We start from the raw sequence: 22,062 nt of genomic DNA, 5'->3' as shown, positions 1-22,062 counted from the left end.
TTAATACGTTTTATAAAAGGAAAAAGTCAAAGCAGCATGATCATGTACACACTAGTTTGAGAAATTTCCTTATGTACAAATATAAACGTGTTGATATATCATTGGATAGAAGTGAAATTTTTTTTTCCGAAAATAATTACCGCTTCTATGCACTTACCACGGAGCACACTCCAAACAACAAAATCCGATCTTCTAACGGAACTAAAGTTCAAGATTTTCATAATTTCTTTAGGAAATCCGAGAAATTACTCCTCGTTATATAGGTACAAGTTCTTCATCACAGAATTGGTTGACATTCTTCAATTTTGTAAGAATTATTAGTTGTTTGAGCGACCAAGAATGGTGTGTGGTTCTTCGACTTCCATCAAACCATTGAAGGCGAAGGTAACGACGATAGTGAAGCCGAAGAAAGCAAAACCAACGCCGACGATGGGAACTACTCCATTAACAGCGATCAGATATAACGATAACCATAATAATCGAGCGAGTATGCTGAAGAGAAGATTCGCGAGTACCATCTTGAAAGCACAGCAGCAACTTTCTGAAAGGGAAAGGATTATGTGCAATGTGGAGAAGAAACAACCTCCAACTCTAGCTTCGACTCCGACGACTATGATGGATGAACGGAGAGAAGCCACTCGAGAGGCTTTGTGGAGGAAGAAAGAACCTACGACTACTCCAACAAAGAATTCTAATGAAGAACTAAGAATAGTTGTCCAAAGGGCGTTCTCTCCGACTCCAATTCCGAGTTCAACTGAAGAAATAAGAAAAGCGGCTCGAAGAGCTTTGGAGGAGTTGGAGCGGAGCGTTGATATTGAGGACAGCCACAAATCGGTGAAGGATTTGGAGAGACTTTGCGGTTGGCCTATCCCTTACGTTGGTGGTTTCAAGAACAGGATGGAATATTATGGTTTATATTTGAAGAATTATTAGACATTTTTAATCATAATAATAATAACAGCAGTAAACGGCTTTGAGACATCTCCAAGAGGTTGAGATCCAAATCATGAATGTTGTAAAAATAGAATAACATACATACTTTAGAATACAAAGCTTGAGTAGAGGGTCCACTCAAAAGGCAGTAGTTGTTTGAGACCGCAAAAATAATAGGACCAATAGATTTGTCTGCATTCACTACAAAATTGATTACAATTTTTTTCTTTTTTTGGCTAAATCCAAAGTGAAAGATGCTGTCATGATACATACTTGAATCTGTTCAAAATTACCATGGCCCTGTAAGAACAACCAACCAGAGAGACAATTAGATTAACAATGTCCTGGATGGTGATTATAATAATAAGGTTTAACAATTAGATTAACAGTTAGATTAACAATTAGATTAACCCTAAACTAAATGGTAATTGAACATGTAATTTCCTTCGGACATCATCAAATTTAAGCAGATCTCATGACAAACAGTAATTCAATGGTGTTATTTAATGTTTTATTGTTTTAAATCAATTGTGGGACTAAGTGGAGAAGTATTTCAGCTGAAACCGTTATATAAATCAGATAACTCATACGACAGGACCAGTTGGCAAAACAAGTTAAAGAGAGCTTACTGGAATTGATTAGGATTCAAACAATCTAATTTGGCAATCAACGTTGGCTGTCTTCCTCGTCAGTCTCCTCAAGAATTACATATTTGCTAGCAACATTTGTTGACTGTGAGTCTACCAGTTTATCTTCACTAGATTTCTTCTGTAGCTTTTTGTATCTGATGAGCAATTGGAGTTGAAACATGTTAACTTGACACAAAAGGCACCCACAACCAGGTTTTTTTTACTTGCTTAGATGCAATTCATTAACAAAATTTGACAAGTTGTCAGGCATGTTGTTAATTAAACACTATATATTCATACATATGTTTTTCTTCTTGTTTTGAAAAAGAATTAAGCGCTATGTATAATTTTAGAATGAGAAAAATTTTAAGACTTGTCACGTCTATAAAAATGACAACTTACTTGTACCAATTGAACAAACTGACCCCAACCATAATTATGATGAGACCAAAACCTTTTAGCCAGGTAAAGCTATCGTGGAAGTAAAAGACTGCAACCTGAAAATGCAACAATGTAATATTAAATTAGAAGACGCAGTTGGCGCGGCAGGGATCAATAACCCCAATAATGTTGGATAAAATAATGCTCCTATAGTTAAAATTTTGTATCCCACACTACCATGCACGTTAAGAACCTTTTTTCTGGATAACAAATGCTTTTATTAAAGGAAAAGAAATAAGAGAGAGAAAGAGGGAAGACAAGATGTCTTCCACCTCATGCCACCCTTGAATGTCGTTGCAATAGTATAATGAAGGACAATAATGTAACGAGCTCATTTCCTTGCAGTGGGATGCTGGCGAAACCATAACCTAGTGTAAACTTCATTAAAATCACCACTATTGCAATGAAACAGCTACTTTTTTTTCCTTTTAATAATAGTGAAACAAGCAATCTTAGAGCCAGCAATGACAGAGATTGAAGGAGAAAAGAAAGGCTAGCCAACTTTTCAAATACATTTAAGTGATTGTAATGAGCATAGATGTATGTTTTCAACAAACTTATCCTATAAGCCTATAAGGCAGCGCCAAATTTACATCTGAAGTTAAAAGTTAAATGGCTAGATAAATACTATGTTATGCAGCACATTATCTCGCACAAAAGGGTTCTTGATGAGCAAGCTCAAAACTACTTGTAGGAAGTCATGACAACTCAGAAAGATATGCTTCAAGAGAAGTGGTAGCAAATTCAATACTTTGAGATGAGATACTAGACCACAATGAAGCAAAATTGAAGGACTCGGTACATCTTGATTATAAAGCATAATAACTATGGTCAGAAAATCTCGAAGTGGTAGCAAATTCAATTCTTTGAGATGAGATACTAGACCACAATGAAGCGAAATTGAAGGACTCAGTACATCTTGATTAGAAAGCATAATAACTATGGTCAGAAAATCTCATACCAGTATAGTTACAGCCTCCTTTACAACACCAGCAACCGTAACTGTGACAGCACTAGTTACGGAGACAAGGATATATTCTGTTAATACCTGCAAAAGTATGACATAAATTTTCATATAGTGCAAACAATAGATTTGATCCCCAAAATGTTAGGACAGAAGGGGAGACAGAACTATATAACGAAATTCCCAGTAAATAAATGTTCTACCAATTACACCTACTGTGAAGTTGATAGAAATCGATCCTCATCCAGCAAAATTGTGCTTATCATACTGAAAAGAAAAAATTCAGATAGGTTCCTACCATACAGAAGGCAAGTGCTCCACCAAAAAGCATCAGCAAGCTACTCCGAGTAACATGCCAGATACTATTGAAATACCCATTACTGGTAAATTCTTTCCACGGATCTAAACCAAGGGATAGCATCAAAGTCACAACAGCCATCACTGGTGTCACGTAGCTCATCAGGGTAAAAGGATTTTTCAAACCTGAAATGAAGGGAACCACATAGATAGCATTTGCACCAGTTTGGTATGAAAACAATTGAAATCTGAATGAAACATCGTCAAAGAGTAGCCAAAAGGACTTAACATCAATATAAAATGGTCTTGTAGAAAGACAATGGATCGACTCAAATGGCAATTCACTGGGCCTGATATGAAAACTATTTCACTTGATGAAAGAAAATAACATATAATCTACAGAGACCGAAAGTTTTAGGAGAAAACTCAAGATTGCAAGAACAAATTCATAATTGTCCTTGAAGCCTAGCAGAAAACCACCGATACATAACCAAAGGAAATGCAATAATAAAAAACTAAACAGCATGCGAAACACTTACCATATGCTTCTCGCTTCATATCCAGTAGGGCACAAAACATCATATGGGGAAAAGTGTCAGGATCCAAGCCAACAAATAAAAGGCAAGAAACGGACAAAATAGTTGCTTGGAAAACAAAATGATTTCTGATGGCATAAAACACTAGTATACATAGAAAAAGAATGAAAAAAATAAAATTCATACCTGCAGAAGAATTTGCGTCATGGACCACCTGAAGCCAGACATAACAGAAGCAAGCATAACAAAAATAAAACCCCAGAATTCAAACTCTGTCTCCTTTGCAACTGCGTAAACAAAGCCAGATAAAAAGTTGTGGCATAAATACATTTTTAATCAAGAATTTAGCCTAGATTTTCCTTAATGAATTATTGCATCAAACAATGTAAGAACTTAAGAGGTAATGAAATGCTTCAAGTTGCTATGGACACAAACAAAGGAGCCAACATGCAACCATTCACTTGCTCCTTACTCTTTCACTTCCAACTTCAATCTTCCTTGAGTATGTGATGTAGGTAAAGGGTGAACCCACTGTGAGTTCCAAAAAACTATTCCTAACTGCCATGGCTGGCTTGTAGTGGTTAAAAGGGTTGAGATGAGACTTGAAGACTATGGGGCTTCACACACACACACACATAAAAACATTGAAAATAGCCAACCTCTCCAGCATAAAGTTCTATGCCGTGGTAGATTATGTTTCTTTCATCCCAATTCTTCCACAAAACAGACCAAAGATGAGCTTTAGTAGCTTAGCCCTGAATGGGTGATCATATAGCATATTGGGAGAGTTACTAAGGTGTGAAATAACCATAATGCGGCTCAAATATGCACATTATAGAAAATATAACAAACAAACTCCGTCCTTCCTAAGTAAGGTAGGTGAAAAATAAGAGCGCAAGATCAAACTTGAAACTATACAACTGACAGCTCAGTTCTATTGATTTGACAATCGGTGGTCATTTTTATTTGAGTATAATCAAGAATTACACAATTTAAATTCTAAAATTCATGCATTATCAGCTAAGAATAGAATAAAGATGCTTGATACCTGTTAATAAGATTCCAACAGATATAATCAAGATGATGCCAGCAAGTCTATAGCTAGGAGCTTCCAACCTGAAACAAGACATTTCAATCAACATGAGTAAATAAAAAAAAAATATTATGATATGAAGTACATTGCGTAGAAAGTAAAATTCATAATATGTGTAACAGGAAATGTTCATAGACCACAAAATCTGCAAAAACCTGTATCAAATTATGGTGTGTCTTAAACTAGCCTATCAATACGAAATTGTAATAGCTGCAAAAGGAAGAATGGTAACGCAACATAGCAAGTAATTGAAAATGAAAGTTTATTATTGACCACATTACAATAGTCGTTGGTTGTTCATAAAAATTTATCAGGATAAATAACTTAGCAGTATAACAAAAAAAATTATAAATCCCCAAAACAACTTTAAACGAAATACACATAAAATGAAATAGTTTTTTGACAGGAATTGACGGTCCCCAATATGTATAAAGATAAGTAATTTAGTAAGACAAAAAAAAAATTCAAAGGACTATTATTGCCGGCTCCTGACAGGTCTTTTTTTTCTTTCAATTATTCATTTTTAGCTATATGTAGGACCAGTAACGAAGAATGGGTATCTTGACAAATGAACCAGTTTTCTTTCCATTAAAAAATTGAGGTTCCTATGGATATCTAAGAGATACAACTTTAAAAATAAATAAAAGTAACTAACTAGCTAAATAACTAATATCTACTCATTAGCACAACCTAAATAGCCTCAATGAGCAATCCTCCAAGAATCAAGATTGTGGATCTTTTATTAGAATGATAATGTGTTTAATACAAGAGACAAAGCCTCCTATTTATAAGTTTATTACAAACGGGGTAAAAAGGGAATTAACCTAGAATATTACCTTATTACCCAATTAACCTCTCTTCTTCTTACATCACAACTAATCTACAATAACATTATCTTTGAAAAGCCCAAAATTATATCTTCTGTAAGAAATCCAATTACATAGGAAGCAAAAGAGAAGATGGAATATTTTGAATTTTAATACTTGATATCAACAAGCCGCGTTCAAGCATTATATTGAGTCCCTCTGATTAAGTACCAAATATAGGATACTTTTCATCAAGTCATACTCAATTAAATCAAATTATAAAATGAAAGAAAACAATCTTAAAAATAATCAATCACAAGCAAGATCTCTTTTCTCATGTATTTAGCTTGGAGGTCTTTCACTTGATTCCTGTGAATCCCTCATCCCTAAAGCTTTACTCCTTTTTCTTGAATATTTTTTTCTTCAAATATATTTTACTTGAAAAAAAAAAGGAATCCTAAACTCAAAAGAGTAAATAATTAAGAAAGTTCGTTCTCGATATTCAGAATAACTCGTACTCAATAACACACAGCTAAAGAATCTTCAGGAAGGTTGAAAAATAAAGCCGGGATCATATTCCGTTACTTAACATTATTCTCATATATCAGACAGCATCAGAAAGACGAAGCACTGTAAGCTTCCCAAACGTATGAGGTACTATAAAATTGGATGCAATTAGATATAGTTATCTATATAAAGGCACACATAAGAAACCACATTACAACAATTTAGTTGAACAGCTCACCTGAATGCAAAAGCAAACAGGAGAAGAAATATAGGAGAACCGGATTTACACTGTCAATCAAAAAGAGACGGAATTAGTGTTATGAAGTATAAAGTAGAATATCTTTACAGCTTATACATTTTCTTGACTAACAAATAAGCATGAAGAAAAGGTATCGAACCATGGTAGCAAATGTGACTGATATTGAGACAAGGGAAGCATTGCTTAGATTAACATCCAAGGCTGTTCCAAGAGCCGTTGGGACAACTGTGAAAGGCAAAGTCCATCTGTGGCATTAGTTGATAGAAAAGTTAATTTACACACAATATAAAAGCAAACGTCCTTAAGGGCTCGAACAAATGTAAACAAACATCTAGTAAATAGAAAAAAAACACCATCCACAAAATTTCACGGAATAAAGCACGCAAATTTAATCATTTTCAAAGTCATGATTCTTATCAACTACTGCAATGACAAAAAACAGAAAAATACACACTAAAATATTTGTGAACTTTTTAGGTTAAAGAAGACTTGTCCCAAGAAATTAAAACATAACTGGATTAACAATTAACCAAAGAAACAAAATGTCACATTCATTCTTACAAGTAAATCATAGAGAACTCATCCATGAATTCATTCAGTTAATTTTTTGAGTTGTTACTTGCAAGACCAGAAAATGCCTTGATGTATTACTACTTATTACAGCTAGCAACCTTATCACATTATACATTAACTTGGTAGGATGAAAAGGTCAACTGGAGAATGTATACCAGCATCATTAAAAAGCTAAACAAAAGTCATTGGTTTCAAGATTACCTTTCGTGAAGTAATCCCTCCATGTCATAGTAACACAAGATTGGAATCGACTAGACCAAATCCATGTGATCAAATTGGATAGAACAGCTTGCATGGTAAAATGAACAGTATTCATGAGCAATGGAGCCGGAAACCTACCCAAATGATCTCCTAATAAAGATTTGTTATATCTGCTCAAACCAGGAGAAATTCCGTTAATTGATCATTCTAAATGAATATTACAACATTAATTGTTGATTATTTGAATAGATAACTTACAAGGTCAAAAGAAGGCTGAAAGTATACCAGACAAGAACAAAGAATAATGTCTTCAGCACATTGGCAGTGGATAGAGGATTCTTTGCATCTAGCTGCAGTGAATTATAATTAACACTGTGAAAGGGTTCACAGTCATCGCCATTAAAATTCCTCCCAAGTTTATTCTCAATACTTAAAGGTTCGTATTTCTCACTTCCAATTCGATCAACGTGAATGGGAAAATGGGTGTCAGTCTCCCCATCATTAGACTGCATACTTGTCTGCTGTCACTTTATATAGTGGTTTATTTCCTCCTCAAAATGCCAGTTTATAATATCTGACCCAGTTTAAGTGAAGACAATTTGAAACCAGTGTGTTGAGCACTTGAATCTGCATAGATTAATGGAGTATCCACTGAAACAGTACCTCTATGTCACACCATCTAGGGAAAAAATGGCTCTCTATGTAAATCACCGACTTCTTGACTTCCAGTCTTAATAGAATCAACCCTCGCGTGTTTATGATTTTCTGTACCCAAAGAATTCCCAGTCATCTCCTTTTCTCTACTATGATAGAACCATTTATGCTCTCCATCACAATCACTGACAGATGCAAATGAGTAAACAGAAAGCAGGAACTTTATGCATTGCGACAGGCTATAGCAAGTTGCAAACTTCGTGTGAAATTCAACAAAGAATTGAAATAAAAATAAAGATAGAATGAGTCGAACAAGACTTGTACAGTATACAGAGTACAGAACATATAAAATGACCAGTCATACAGACACGCGCAGACTTCATTTCATAATGATAATGCCAAGACAGGCCCTCTTTCAGAGATTTGAGGCAACACTTCCCCCAGAATTAAAGAACCTATCCTTGATCTCCTTGCCATGCCTTGGTATCTTTCAATACAATTCTTTCTTAACCCAAACAAAATTTAAATACATATACACACAGAACCCAACTTCCATGAAACTACCCAATCATAACAAATTTGAAAAAGAAAAATACAAACTCATGATTTACGAACTTTTCTTCTACAAATTATTAAAGTGTATTAGCCAACAAACAATAATAAGTCATGGGCTCCATCACTTCCTTCAATCCAGCACAGATCCTATGATTCTCTATAACTTCCTTTTTGCCTCCAATAATTCTTCAGAGAAGCAGCATGAACTAAACTAAGGCAGTGAGTCAGGCTTAAATATCAAGCTTTAGCATCAGCGGTTATCACGACTCACAACAAGTGCGTCGTTTAAGAGATATCATGAACGAGGCGCGTGAACACTGCGCGTCCATAAAAGCAAACATGTGCACACATGAAGGTAAACAAGTGGATAGTTCAAAAAAACTATCCCAGAGATTCGCTACTTTGAATTGATTAAAAATACACGCAACTAATTAAAGAAACAAACAGTAATCAACAAGATAAAGCATCGATGAGGATGAGCTCGAGCTCAATCAAAGTAACAAGAATACGCAAATAAACAATAAAAAAACAAAAAAAAAAAAAAATCAAAATCAGTTAACTAGAACAAGCATTATAATCGTGCATAAACAAGCAAGCGTAAAATCATTTCAAAAATACGACAAGAATCTGCAATTCTCAACATACCGAAACAGCTGACCTGAGAAGAAGAATCTGAGGAAAGAATGGAAGAAATGAGCAAGAATAGGCAGGTGGAATTCGAAGAATATGAATGAGGATAGATCAGATCTAAAGGTCTTGAAAATGGCGATTGGAGGGGTTGAAATCTCAAATCAGAACGTCTGTTTTCAATGTTAGATGTGGGTGGTGAATGGCGAACGATGTCAAAGGCCATTTCTAAAAAGGTAAAACAAATTAATAATATAAAATCTAGGCTACTTACTCTACTTTATTTGCCTTTATTGTCCACCCGTACGGGTGGGGCCGATTGGTGGTTCGTGGTTCGGTAGGCGGTAGCGTAGCCGAGTGGCAAAGGGTTTAACAGAACCATGAACCCAACCATAAGGGGTTCGCCCGGGTGGGTCCGACACTGCAGACCATTGTTTCGTCCGTAGATATAATTAAAGTCTATAATTAGGCTAATTAAAGAATGGGATAAGTCTCTATGTATTTTTTTAGAAAGGCTTACGTTATCGTCATATTTATTTTCCTAAAGTATATATAATTTCGTGACATCTTTAAGATGGCACATGTGGAAAAATATCATCTATTCGTGATAGATGATTATTTCTTTACTAGTAGTCGATTAGTGATACACCATATTGCTAATAAAAGTGCATCACTAATGAACTTTGTTGTATTTGCAATTTGTATTAAAAGTGTTGTTGTACGTTTAATTATATATTAACCTTAAAATTATTACACTTTTGATTATATATATATACATATAGTACACATAAAAACTCCCATGTAAACATATATATAAAAGCTTCTATGTGGATAATTCTTTTTTTAGTATATTTTACTTTATATATATATATATATATATATATATATATATGAGTGTTTTTTTATTCATTTGATGATAATTTTGTTATTCAACTTCAATCTATGAGTAGTAGGTGAATTTTAACTTTTCTTTTCTATTTTTCTAACGGTTTCAATATTTGATTGAAAAATATTAATTATCCTAATTGACTTTGTGGTAGGAAAAGAGGTTATAGGTATATGATAATAAATCCAGGAAAGTCTTTTAAAATTATCTATCTTGCACTTTCTACCAATTTTTATTCAATATGAATAGAGAAATTGTATGATATGACAAAAAAATTTAAAAAAAACCAAACCATAGCACATTTTTTTTGCATATTGCGAATATGACAAATATGATAGCTATCAGACGATTATCAGAGAGTTATCCGCTTTTAAATTTGTTAGTTTTACAATTTATAAAATGTAGTAAGACTGACTCTATTTTCACAAATTTTTTTTTTTCTATTTTTGCAAAAGCCCCATATAAATATATGGAGTGACAAACCATTGTCAAGTGGAGAAAAAAGTGCAAGGAGAAAAATAAAAACGTGAATTTAGAAAACTGCGTTATAAATTAGGTGAAAAAAAAAAGTGCAAGAAGACAAGATTTATTACTTCTCACATGTTAGACACGTGTTATAAATATCATATATACAAATATCTTTCTCTATTCCTTTGTAAATATTATCTTATTTTATATTTATCTATAACTATTGTTCTTTCTTGTTATTTGTTTAGTTACATATGTGAGCATAATGAAAACAATATGTTTGTATATCTTTTAAATTATATTTTTCTTTTTTCTATCTAAAAAAAATTAAACCACCATCAACCTTAGTAATAGAGTAATGATTTGAATATAAAAAGTTTGTTGAATATAGTGCAATGCACATGTATTTTTTATTTTAGAATAAATTAATTTCATATGATTTGGGTGGAATATTCGAAGCATGATTAATTTTATGAGATAAAATTTTATATTGCATAATTAATTTAATATCAACATTTTTTTTAACCAAACATCGAACATAAGTGGATAATTGGATACAATTTGATTATCTTTTGTTTGCTAACACATCAATTATATGACAATCAAACTATTATCGTTTTTGATAAAAAAAAATTTTATGAATAAGTACCTTAAAATAGTATTTGTGTCAATATCAAATTCATTTTCGAAGAGATGCAAGTGAAAAACTAAGCTTTTAAACAACAATAATATTAGTATCGATAATAATGTTCGAGGTCACTAAAAAGTTTATACATATTATAAATTAAAATAAACTAAAACAAAAAAAATGAGAGTTAGTGGCTTGAAGGCATTTATATATATATATATATATATATATATATATATATATATATATATATTGTGTACAAGTATTATCAAATAGTGAAAGTGAATAGAGAATAGTGAATTTATTTGTGACCATTTTTAGTTTCTAAATCAATTGAAGTCTTTCTTTTAAACTATTCTCTGAATAATAGTTTTATGCTACGAAAGAAAAATATCATAATGTGTCTTTTCTACAATTTTCTCTCAATTATTCTTCTTTATTTTTCTTCTTCATCTACTTCTATAATTTTTATTTTATTTATTTATTTTTGAATTGATGATCATCATAATTGTAGATTATTCTTCTTCACTGTATCCCTTTTCCATTAATATCTCTATTTTCAACATCTTCAACTTCAACTTCTTTCGTCTGAAAGCATATAATGAAAAGTAAGAAATAGACCACCATCTCGATAGACAATTATAAAACACTATTTCTATCTATTCCAAACAGGTAGAGATATTGATCTATCTATGTATATAATAGATAAACAAAAACAGACCGTTATTTTTGTCTATCCCAAATAGACAGATATATGGTTTGTGTTTGTATATCCTAGATAGATAGAAATAAACAACTGTTTGTTTGTCTATTCCAGTGCTCTGATGTTGAAGAAGAATACTTGCATGTACAAGTATGAGTTTTATCGTGTAAATTAATCGTGGCCTGAAATTTTATAAAAATGGTATGGCGATGGTATTTTGAGTAATCCACGTTATGGACTTGGATTTTTCTAATGGATCTTCTTGGTTTTCAAAATTATTCTATAAAATATAAATGTTTTTATTTTATTGTTCTATATTAAAAAAAAAGTCCTCGAATATATATATATATATATATGGTAATTAGAATATGTAATAATTTTTAAAATAATTATTAAGTATATAGCAATATTTAAAAAAATTACAAATATAGGACTTTATCAGTGATAGACCAACATTTGCTACATGGTCTATTAGACTCTATAATTGATAGATTTTGACAAATTTTGTTATATTTGTAAATTTTTTAAAATGTTACTATATACTTAATTATTTTGAATATAATTGCTACATTTGCAACTATCCCATATTATATATATAAAAAGAAAAAAGAAAAGGGAAAATATATTGTAATGATAATTAACAAATTTGGGTGCTTTTAATGGGAAGATCAGACAAAATACGGTGATTGGATATTAATATCTACGGCTGATATTTTGTCTGCTCACTCACGTGGCAACACTTCCTCTTTAAACGTACACTTTTTTACCTTATCCCAAACGGCCCCCACTTTCGTTGCCTTTGCAAATGGAAAAGACTAAATTTTAACATTTATAAAAGTATCTGAAATTAAATAGTGTTTTTTTCTTTTCATTTCTTGTCATATGATTTATTTAAAAAAAAAATTGGCACAAATTCAATTTTGAGTACACAAAGATACAAATACAATTATCTCAACGAAATAACTAAGGTCAAAACCGACATTTTAACCATTGAAAAAATCTCATCTCTCTCACCTTTTGTCTTCTCCACCTCCTCGCGCCAACCACTGATCATCACTTCTTCGCTACAAAGCCCTTTGACACCTTCCTCTATAAACCGCTACAGTTTCATTTAATCTCAGGCTTTTCGGTGATATTCTCATGGATGACCACGCCGGAAAACGTAGACTCGACGTCCTTGCCGCTCACCTCACTCCCGCCCGCGATATTTCCCCCGCACATGGCCACCTTCTCCCTGCGGTACTCCTCTGTTTATCGAACCCTTTTCTTTTCTGGGTGTAAACCGTAGATCGTATGATATTATTACTGAAATTTCCTGATACACGTTTGATCGATGTTTTTGGGTACCCATTTTGTCTGTTTATGGATTTGGGGTTGTTTGATTGCTTAACATGTTTTGTGTTTTGTGTTCTTTTTTTTTCCTTCTTTTTCTTGGGGTGATTAGAATTGTTGTAGCTATGGAAGTTCTGTCATTCGAAGGTGCGATAATAAGACGTACTTTGCAAGACAAGGATCTGAAGCTTGTGGTGCTTATATGAGGCAAGCTTCAACTACAGAGGTGATTGATTGATGAATTTGAATTCACTGTGATAGTGATTCAACACTTCACATTTCTTTTACAATTTTTAAGTTTCTTTTTCTGGAGATATGACTTTGTTCTCTTTCTCTGACCTTATTTGAAAATGATCTTTCAGGGTAATCGACGTTCTAATTCTCAGGCGTATCCGGATGCCTCTGAGAGACCATTGTATTCAAGACCTGTAAAGGAAGAAAGGATTCCAAGTCAGAATTTCAATTTGATTGCATCTGAACCTCCACTTTTTGCAAGGGCATGTTTGGGAATCAATGAGCAAAATCACAATTTCATTTCGGAGACAAAACAACCGTCCTCTGGATCAAATGGTTGGTTATTGAGCTATATTGATGAATAGATAACTCTAAATGTACCTCAGGCTCTTGGCCACATGATACTGAAGCAGAGATTGTACTCCTTTTTCTTCCTCTTTTAGCGTGAATTGAAAAGGGCTTAAATATTTACTTCTATTTTTCTTATCGTAACACAGGAATCGGTGGATTGTTTCCGAGGATGGATGTGGCAGAATCTGCACGAGGTTATGTACTGACCGTGGAAATCCCGGGAGTCAAGATCAATGACATTAGAGTTGAGGTCGATGACCAAAAGTAAGACAGTGATTTTGTAAAATTCTTTGAAATTTGTAGTTGAGAATGTGATATTCAAATATTGTAGAAATTTAATAGTTAATCTTCCAAATTTTCCAAACTCAACTGCATACCCACCTCCCATGTCTTTCTTGATTCCAATTTTAAAGTTGCGCTGACAAGCATTTGATATCTTAATTCCTATGAATTAGATCATCACTGGAATTAAGGTGGATTGCAATCTTTTCATTATGTTCTCAATAGTCTTCGCTTCATTGAAGTCTGAATGTTAGTTACCATGAGGTCTATAAATGAACTTATAATATGAAATATAGGAATGTAAATGGAGTGGATTTGGGACAGAATGGGCTTATCATCCTCAAACTTGTGGGTCATTTTAATACCGAGATGATTACAAGCAAGGTTTTCTATTTGATATCACGATAAATTACGACAGAATCCAACAACTCAAGTAAACTTAAATTCGACTGTATAAAGTCATTGATCTGACGGTGGAAAGTTGTTCTCTGGCAGGTTGACTATAATCGGCAAACGCTCAAATCAGTACTGTGAAGTGGTAGGATACTCAAGCGACTCTATCTCTTCATATCACAAGAAAGAGATCTTACAAGGACCTTACCAGGTTGTGTGGCCACTTCCAATCAATATCAACAAAGATGGAGTATTAGCTGAGTTCTGGTAAGTAGCAAGCTGCCAGTCCTTCGTAACGTTACGCCTGAATATCTTTCACGAGGCTAATTCTAGTCCCTGCAATATGCTGTTTCTGTTACCCTTTGCTTGTGCACTTGTATTATACACATAGGCAAACGGCTCACTTTCATACAGTTGGTTTTTTATAGTTCACTCACTTGCTTGTTAATAACTCGGTGTTGATGTCTTCTTTTCGTGTGAATGCAGGGATGGATTACTGCGGATTACTCTACCAAAACTCTGAGTTGTTTTTCTCACAGGCAAACATATGTGAAGATATATGGTATGCTCCAAATTGCTCCCACCCTAAACCCTCCAGTATCTTCGTATCCATACATCCCATAGGTGAAATATCCAAAGACAGTTTATTCAATACATCTACAATGTTCATATGAATCAATGTGGATTGCTGTCTAAATATATATCTATGTATATCTATATCTTCTGTGACATGTCTGGTTGTGCAATGTTGTTATTGGAAATTCCGTTTGGCTATTGTTATGATGGTTTTTGTATTCGACCTGTAGCTGAAGTTGGCTTATGTTGTATCATATTTTAGTTCCAATTTTCTCCTTTCCTTTCTCGTGTGCTTCCGGGGAAATTGATAGAACCCAAATATATTGAATATGTGCGACAACGAAACTACAAGATAAACCAAATAATTTGAGGAACTTCAACCTTCTCAATTTCTTAACATCACTCCCGAGTCCTAATTCACTCACCAAAATATCCTCCTTTCCTCGTTCACTACTTGCTATATTTACGATCAAACCTTCCTAGCAAATTGTAGTAAACTACTAATATACCCCCAATATCCTTCTAGTATCATTCTTGCCTTGTATCATCTTACATATTAAACATATGTAAAATAAACAACTTTTTAGGAACAGATTTAAAAGATACTGTAAGAACATTACTCACATCATAATTCTTTAATTTGTTAATCATTAGCATCTTAATGGAGTTCTCTCTAATATAATCCCAATGAAACTTTCTTACGATTTTTTTCATTAATTAGATTGTAAATGTATATTAATACCAAATCCAAGGTGTTCTTAAATAGATATTTGTACATAAATTAGATATTAAGAACGCATTTCATATGTTTTTTTTAATACTAATGAAGATATCTACCTTAAAGAATTATATAATGAAACTGGAGAAATTGGAAACAACTCAGAGCACTGTGCTATGATCGTCAATTTAATTTCATATATATCACATGTTACAAAGTTTGGATGTTTGGTGATCTTTTAAATTTTAACGAGTCAATTAGCAAGGAATTACTATATGCATGAAAATTAATAAATCTTCACTCATAAATTCCCTAATTCATTCAACAATATAACTTTGAAAAATGTCTAATTGTCTCCCTTTGAATATCTTTCTCATCCAATCGATATGAATTCATTATCGGTCTAACTCAATCATGTTGTCCAAAGTTACTAAACAAATTCAACTTATCTTTACACGTATATATGTCTAATTAATTACGTTAGATACATAGAACTAAACTATCACTTCCTCCTATCCTAATGAAAATATCATCTAATAAAAAGAATACAATATAATAAAAATTTTAATTCTATAATCTTTTCATTAATCAACTAACACTTCAAGCTAATTTTAGTTTACTTATAAGTACTTTTTACTTACAAATATATATATATATATATACATACATAGAACTAATTATAATAAATTTTCAAACCTTACAAACTAAAACGTAACATTTAAAATCACATTATCAAATAAAAGTACTTTTATTTCCAATAATAAAGTTGAGAAGAAAAAAATAAATAATAACAGATGTAAATCTAACTCGTAGGGAGGGGTGGAATATATATAGGCTATTATGGTATCACTCTCATGAGTTTTAACAAAGGCAACACTTATCAAACTTTTCATTCTAATAAGTGGAGAGATCCATTTGAAGTATCCGTTATGAGGGTTATACCAACACAACTTTATTATTGATTAATTTTCTTTTGTCCCTATACTACTTGAGCTTGTCGGTCGCTTCAAAAAACACCACAAATGTTAGATCACTGAAAAGTATGTATATATATATATATATATATATATATATATACACAACAAAAACTTTAGCATCTATGAACATGCCAATCTAAGTTATAATCAACTTCGATATCAACCTCTCAATTAAACATAGCGAGCATCTTAATTAATGAATAAGACATGATCATTCGCCACTCACAATTGTTAAACTCTAAAATATCAACAAATCATTGGAGAAGCACTTGGTTTGGGCGTGCTTGTCTTGCGATTGCTTCGTGCTTGGTGGAGAGGTTTGGCCAGAACGACGGGCTTGTACGTCGGGCAGGGAGTGAGAGCGGGATGTTGAGTTGATGCTCGGATGGGCTTGCTTGGATAATGCTTGCACCTTGTTGTGGGCGTAGTCTCTGGACGTGCTTGTCTGTGAGGATACGAGATGTCTTGCAATTGTTTTATGCTTGGTGGACGGGTTTCGTCGGAATGCTACGTCCGACCATTGGGCAAAAAGTGAGGTGGGATGTCGAGTTGACGTACTTGCGCTTGCTTGGATAATGCTTGCACCTCGTTGTGGGCGTAGTCTGGGCATGCTTTTTTGTGACGATACGAGATGTCTTGCGATTGCTTCTTACTTGGACGAATGTGTGCCAAAATCTTCAATTTTTAGTCTAGTACTGGATTCATTAGTATATGAACAACATTTGGATGCACCAATTGTCATACAATTCAAAAACAAAATCATTTTCTAATATACTAGTTTTTTCGTATAAACACTAGCTAATAAATGAGTTGGATTGCCCTAAAAGTAAAAACGATATAATTATAATATATGAGGGAGGAGATACATCATATAAACATTTGGTTTGGCTTTCTTAGTGGAGAATATATATTGTGTGTCGGCTCAAACAAAGTTTATTGCACTTTTATTATCATCACATTTCTTGAATTGGGAATTCAGATCCCTTTCTTAAATTGACCTGATTTTCTTTAAGACCTTTAAAGGAAATAGAATATAGAAATTGTAACTGACATTCAACTCCAATATTTAAAAAAAAAAAAAATCCTAAAATAAAACAAGAAAAATCGTAACTGACCATTGATTAATCCATATAATGTAACATTATTACGTACCATAATCAATAATCAGGATAATACATGTTAAAGTTACAAAATCTCATTTACCATAAGATCCAATAATAATTAATAAGACAGTCCATTTGCATCTATATATGAATATGAATGAAAGAGACAACTAATCCCCACATTTTTTTAAAAAAAAGAAAATTATGATTCTTCTTCTTCTTCTTCTTCTTCTTCACTAGAAATTAAAATGAGTGGTTCTGCAAAAGATTGTGTTGCTCTGTTCCTTCTTCTACTGCCTTTTCTTCTTTATCAAGAAGTTGAAGGAAAGCCGGTGATTGGTGGATGCGATCTTTTTCAAGGCAGATGGTTGGCCGATACGTCGTACCCTCTTTACGACGTGTCGACTTGTCCTTTTATTGAGAAACAATTTGATTGCGTTGGAAATGGCCGCCCCGATAAACTCTATCTCCGATACCGGTGGCAGCCCTCCGGCTGCGACTTGCCCAGGTGATCAGATCCCTACTCCCCAATTCTTTTTCTTTCTTTCTTTCGCTTTTACATATACTTATTAACAAGAAATGAAAATTGTTGACAATCTTGAGAGGAATAACATTTTTCAAGTTGAAATTTGAATCACTGTTTTATATATATATATATATATATATATATATATATATATATATATATATATATATATAATTGTGTGTGTTTGTAAATTCATGTCTGAATGCATTTTTTTAAGATAAACAATGTCTAAGATCATTTATTTTTCGATCATAATTAGCAAATATCATTTTGGTTGTAATGGAATTTATTTTTCTTTTTTCTCGTTTTAAAAGGAATCGACACTAAATTAAAATTTATATTCGTGTATTATATTTTATAAATAGTTTTAATATTTGGTTGTTTTTTATAATATTCTTATCACTATTCGTTTAAAATTATAATTTATTAGTATTTTTTTATATAAATTTTTAAAATTATATTCATTATATATTATATAACCAAAAACTTATTGTTATTATTCAAATTTAACTATTTTTTTTTTAAAAAATCAACTTTATAATAATTTGTTGATACATTATTTGCATTTTTTTTTTATAAATTTTTTATTGAAAGGTATAAATATTTCGAATGTGTTAACAACAAGTTGTTTAGGTAGAGAAAGAAAGAGAAAAATGGACGCAAAATCCAAAATTTAGTATTTAATTTGACACATTAACTAATTATTATTCATAAGAATAACCAATATATATATATATATATGAAGTTGGAATCTTCTATATATCCAAAAAGAAAACCACTTTTCCCAATTCCACTTGTGGGGCTAAATGCTTTTCCCTTTATATTCCTTGTCCAACCCCTCTTTTGGGTTGCCCTACATTTTCAATTTTTAGGTCCCCTATTTTTCTTTTTCTCTCTTCCTATATGATATTTATGTTTGTATCTATCTATCTTCTACCAAAAGATTAGTAGTTGCCTTTTCCCTTTCCACCTTCTACCTATTAAACTCAAAACTAGGTATACTATAACTTTAAACTTTCAATACCGACATAACATAGAACACGTGCCCTCGATTAGAACAATTTTTTTTTTTATAAGGAAATTTAAACGGTAAAATCGAAAACTCAACTACTTGATTTTGTTTTAAAGGATTTTGTTTGTTTTGGAGTATTAAGAAAGAGGATACAACCTAAACATACGAGAGAAGTACGATTAATTCTAGATAAAATGGAAAAGAAATTACATAATGAACTCTCTATGTTATTAAATACATGTATTCATTGTGAAATAAATTTGGATTAATTCAGATTTAATGGGGAAGAGTTCTTGAGGCAATTTAGAGGAAAAAGCATAATGTTCGTGGGAGACTCTTTGAGTTTGAATCAGTGGCAATCCCTTGCTTGTATGCTTCACAAATTTGTTCCACAAGCCAATTATACCATTACTAGAATTGGAGGCTTGTCCAAATTTATTTTTCTAGTAAGTTTTCTAATCTATGAACTTTTAATTTTATGTCACGTAGTAGGTAAAAATTGATAGATTTGGTGGATCTAACAAATATAATATTAAGGTTATGTTTTTAAGTGACTTTGGAATAATTAAAAGTGTATTTTTTTCATGTTCAACCTCTAAAGCATATATTTTTAATCGTTCAAAACCGATATAATATTTAATTATAGACTTTTGAATACAATTTTCATCCTATTAAAGTTGATTTTTCATGATTAAAAATATTTTTAAAGTCCTTTTAAAACGAAGAAACCGATATAATCAAACATATAATCTCTTAAATTTATTTTTGTCCATCAATTTAATTTTTTTAAAAAAAAACTTTAAATAATTTATTAAACACAAAATTAAAAGTTTAGAATTTTATTGAGACAAAATCAAAAGTTTGAATGAAAGACGGATGAAACAGAGAGAGTAAATTGGTAATTGAAATTGATATAAGATGAAAAATGAACTGAAATTGTTTGAATGAATGTGTGTAGGAATACAGCTTGGAAATAATGTTTTCGAGGAATGCATTTTTGGTGGATATTATAAGCACCGAACTGGGGAGAGTGTTGAAACTTGATTCTATAGAGTCAGCAAGAGCGTGGAAAGGAATTGACGTCTTGATATTCAATTCTTGGCATTGGTGGCTGCACACTGGAAGAAAGCAACCGTATATATATATATATATATATATGATCAACTAATACAATCAAATAATAAGCTTCTAATTTGATTAAAAGTTTGAATATTGTTTAGTTATGGAAAAGGAAAACAATGATAATGAAGTTGTAAGAAAATCAACCAATGTTAAGAACTAATGACAAAATTGATGATTTTTTATGTAGATGGGATTTGGTTGAAGAGGGAGAAGAGACGTATAAGGATATGAACCGATTGTTGGCATTTGAGAAAGGGCTAAGAACTTGGGCTAAATGGGTGGACCAAAATGTGGATCCTTCCAAGACCAAAGTCTTCTTCCAAGGCGTTTCCCCCGACCATTCTGAGTACGTTATCCATTCATCTTCTTTCGTTATAGAGAAAATTATCTTTTTTTTTTTTTTTTTAATAAATGTTTTGAAATTTAATCTTTTTAGTCTTAGATCTCCCTATTTTAAAATTGGACATTTTTTATTTTTTAAAATTAGTTCCTCAAATAACTTTATATTTTTGTTATTAATCACGCAACGTTTTAAATTTAAAAAATGATTTTTAATGGTAAAACTTTTTTTTTGTAATTTTAAATACCATATAGAATAATTTTATAAATTTTTAAACTTATTTTTAAAAGCTCTCCTGTTACTATTATTACAAATTTATGGCCTAAAATATATATTATCTAAATTAGAGACCAAAAAAGGTAATCTTTTTAAAAGAAATTATTACAATTATATATTGATTGATTCTCATTTATGCACATAAAACCTCTGTGATCTATATATATAAATTTTCCCATTTTTATTTAGTTTAGATTATTTCCTTTACTTATTTATTATTTTCTTTTGTCTATGATTATGTTAATTTATTTTTTCAAAATAGAAATTCTTATAAATATAAGAAAAAAAAAATAGAAGATTTTTACTATGAGAGATTTTGTTAACAGTAAGAAAAATAAAATTTTGTTTTTTAAAAAAAGAAAAAAGAAAAAAGAAAAAAGAAAAAAGAAAAAATATATATAGCTTTTAAATAAATAAAAAATGATATGGTTAAGTAAAATGAGAGGAAGTGTTTTAATTTATTTAGAATATCGAAAAAAAAATGATAAATTGTGTATTGGTAATTGAAACAGTGGGAAATTGTGGGGGGAGGCCGGAGGGGACTGCGGCGGGAAAACGTGGATGTTGGGTGGACCGGAGTATCCAGGGGGCCCACATCCGGCGGAGCAGACGGTGGAGAGAGTTCTAGAAGGGATGTTGAATCCAGTTTATTTGCTGAACATCACCACTCTATCACAGCTGAGAATAGACGGCCACCCCTCCGTGTACGGCTTCGGTGGCCACCGAGGCATGGACTGTAGCCACTGGTGTCTCGCCGGAGTTCCTGATACTTGGAACCATCTCTTCTACGCTGCTCTCGGCCTTCCTAATAACGACAACGACCATCACCTTTAATAATAATAATAATCTCTTTTTTCTTTTTCTTTTTCTTCGAAAACGACATGTATACTCACATTTACGTAGATGGATTTTGCTAAATTTCAAATAAATAAAAAAGAATATGGTAGAGTAAAATGTTGGTGTCTCAATTTTAGATAGTGTCATGAATATTTCATAAGAAGTTAATAAATAAAGAATTTTAAACAAACTTTATTAACTACAATATTATTATTATTATTAT

The 22,062-nt window shown here is 32.0% G+C and overlaps 3 protein-coding genes across 9 annotated transcripts; 2 read left to right on the top strand and 1 right to left on the bottom strand.

The window, feature by feature from the left end:
* Window positions 1–992: 992 nt before the first annotated feature.
* On the bottom strand, window positions 993–9,316 carry LOC103491366 (probable sugar phosphate/phosphate translocator At1g06470). Of its 7 annotated transcripts, none has more exons than XM_008451272.3 (13): window positions 9,094–9,316; window positions 7,498–8,078; window positions 7,240–7,409; window positions 6,605–6,690; window positions 6,445–6,494; window positions 4,849–4,916; window positions 3,987–4,087; window positions 3,804–3,816; window positions 3,266–3,450; window positions 2,965–3,051; window positions 1,965–2,059; window positions 1,563–1,717; window positions 993–1,233 (listed from the first exon to the last, which is right to left on the bottom strand). In XM_008451272.3, exons 2-12 carry the CDS (start codon window positions 7,749–7,751, stop codon window positions 1,600–1,602), a joined length of 1,227 nt encoding a protein of 408 aa, XP_008449494.2. In that variant the 5' UTR covers window positions 7,752–8,078; window positions 9,094–9,316; the 3' UTR covers window positions 993–1,233; window positions 1,563–1,599. The 7 variants fall into 7 exon arrangements, with proteins under 7 accessions (XP_008449494.2, XP_008449493.2, XP_008449496.2 ...); XM_008451271.3 differs by having other exon boundaries at window positions 7,498–8,004; XM_008451274.3 differs by having other exon boundaries at window positions 9,107–9,316.
* A 3,427-nt stretch (window positions 9,317–12,743) lies between these two features.
* On the top strand, window positions 12,744–15,208 carry LOC103491368 (uncharacterized). The gene is made up of 6 exons (XM_008451278.3): window positions 12,744–12,999; window positions 13,205–13,318; window positions 13,455–13,662; window positions 13,824–13,941; window positions 14,455–14,619; window positions 14,839–15,208. Exons 1-6 carry the CDS (start codon window positions 12,901–12,903, stop codon window positions 14,873–14,875), a joined length of 741 nt encoding a protein of 246 aa, XP_008449500.2. The 5' UTR covers window positions 12,744–12,900; the 3' UTR covers window positions 14,876–15,208.
* A 2,697-nt stretch (window positions 15,209–17,905) lies between these two features.
* LOC103491369 (protein trichome birefringence-like 43) lies at window positions 17,906–22,062 on the top strand. Its single transcript, XM_008451279.3, has 5 exons — window positions 17,906–18,234; window positions 19,539–19,710; window positions 20,223–20,398; window positions 20,574–20,732; window positions 21,515–22,062. Exons 1-5 carry the CDS (start codon window positions 17,975–17,977, stop codon window positions 21,834–21,836), a joined length of 1,089 nt encoding a protein of 362 aa, XP_008449501.2. The 5' UTR covers window positions 17,906–17,974; the 3' UTR covers window positions 21,837–22,062.

This window comes from Cucumis melo, chromosome 5 (genome assembly GCF_025177605.1).
Source record: "Cucumis melo cultivar AY chromosome 5, USDA_Cmelo_AY_1.0, whole genome shotgun sequence".
Taxonomy (NCBI): domain Eukaryota; kingdom Viridiplantae; phylum Streptophyta; class Magnoliopsida; order Cucurbitales; family Cucurbitaceae; genus Cucumis; species Cucumis melo.
The sequence above is the reverse complement of the archived record's forward strand: the minus strand, read 5'-3'. Positions and strand labels throughout refer to the sequence as shown.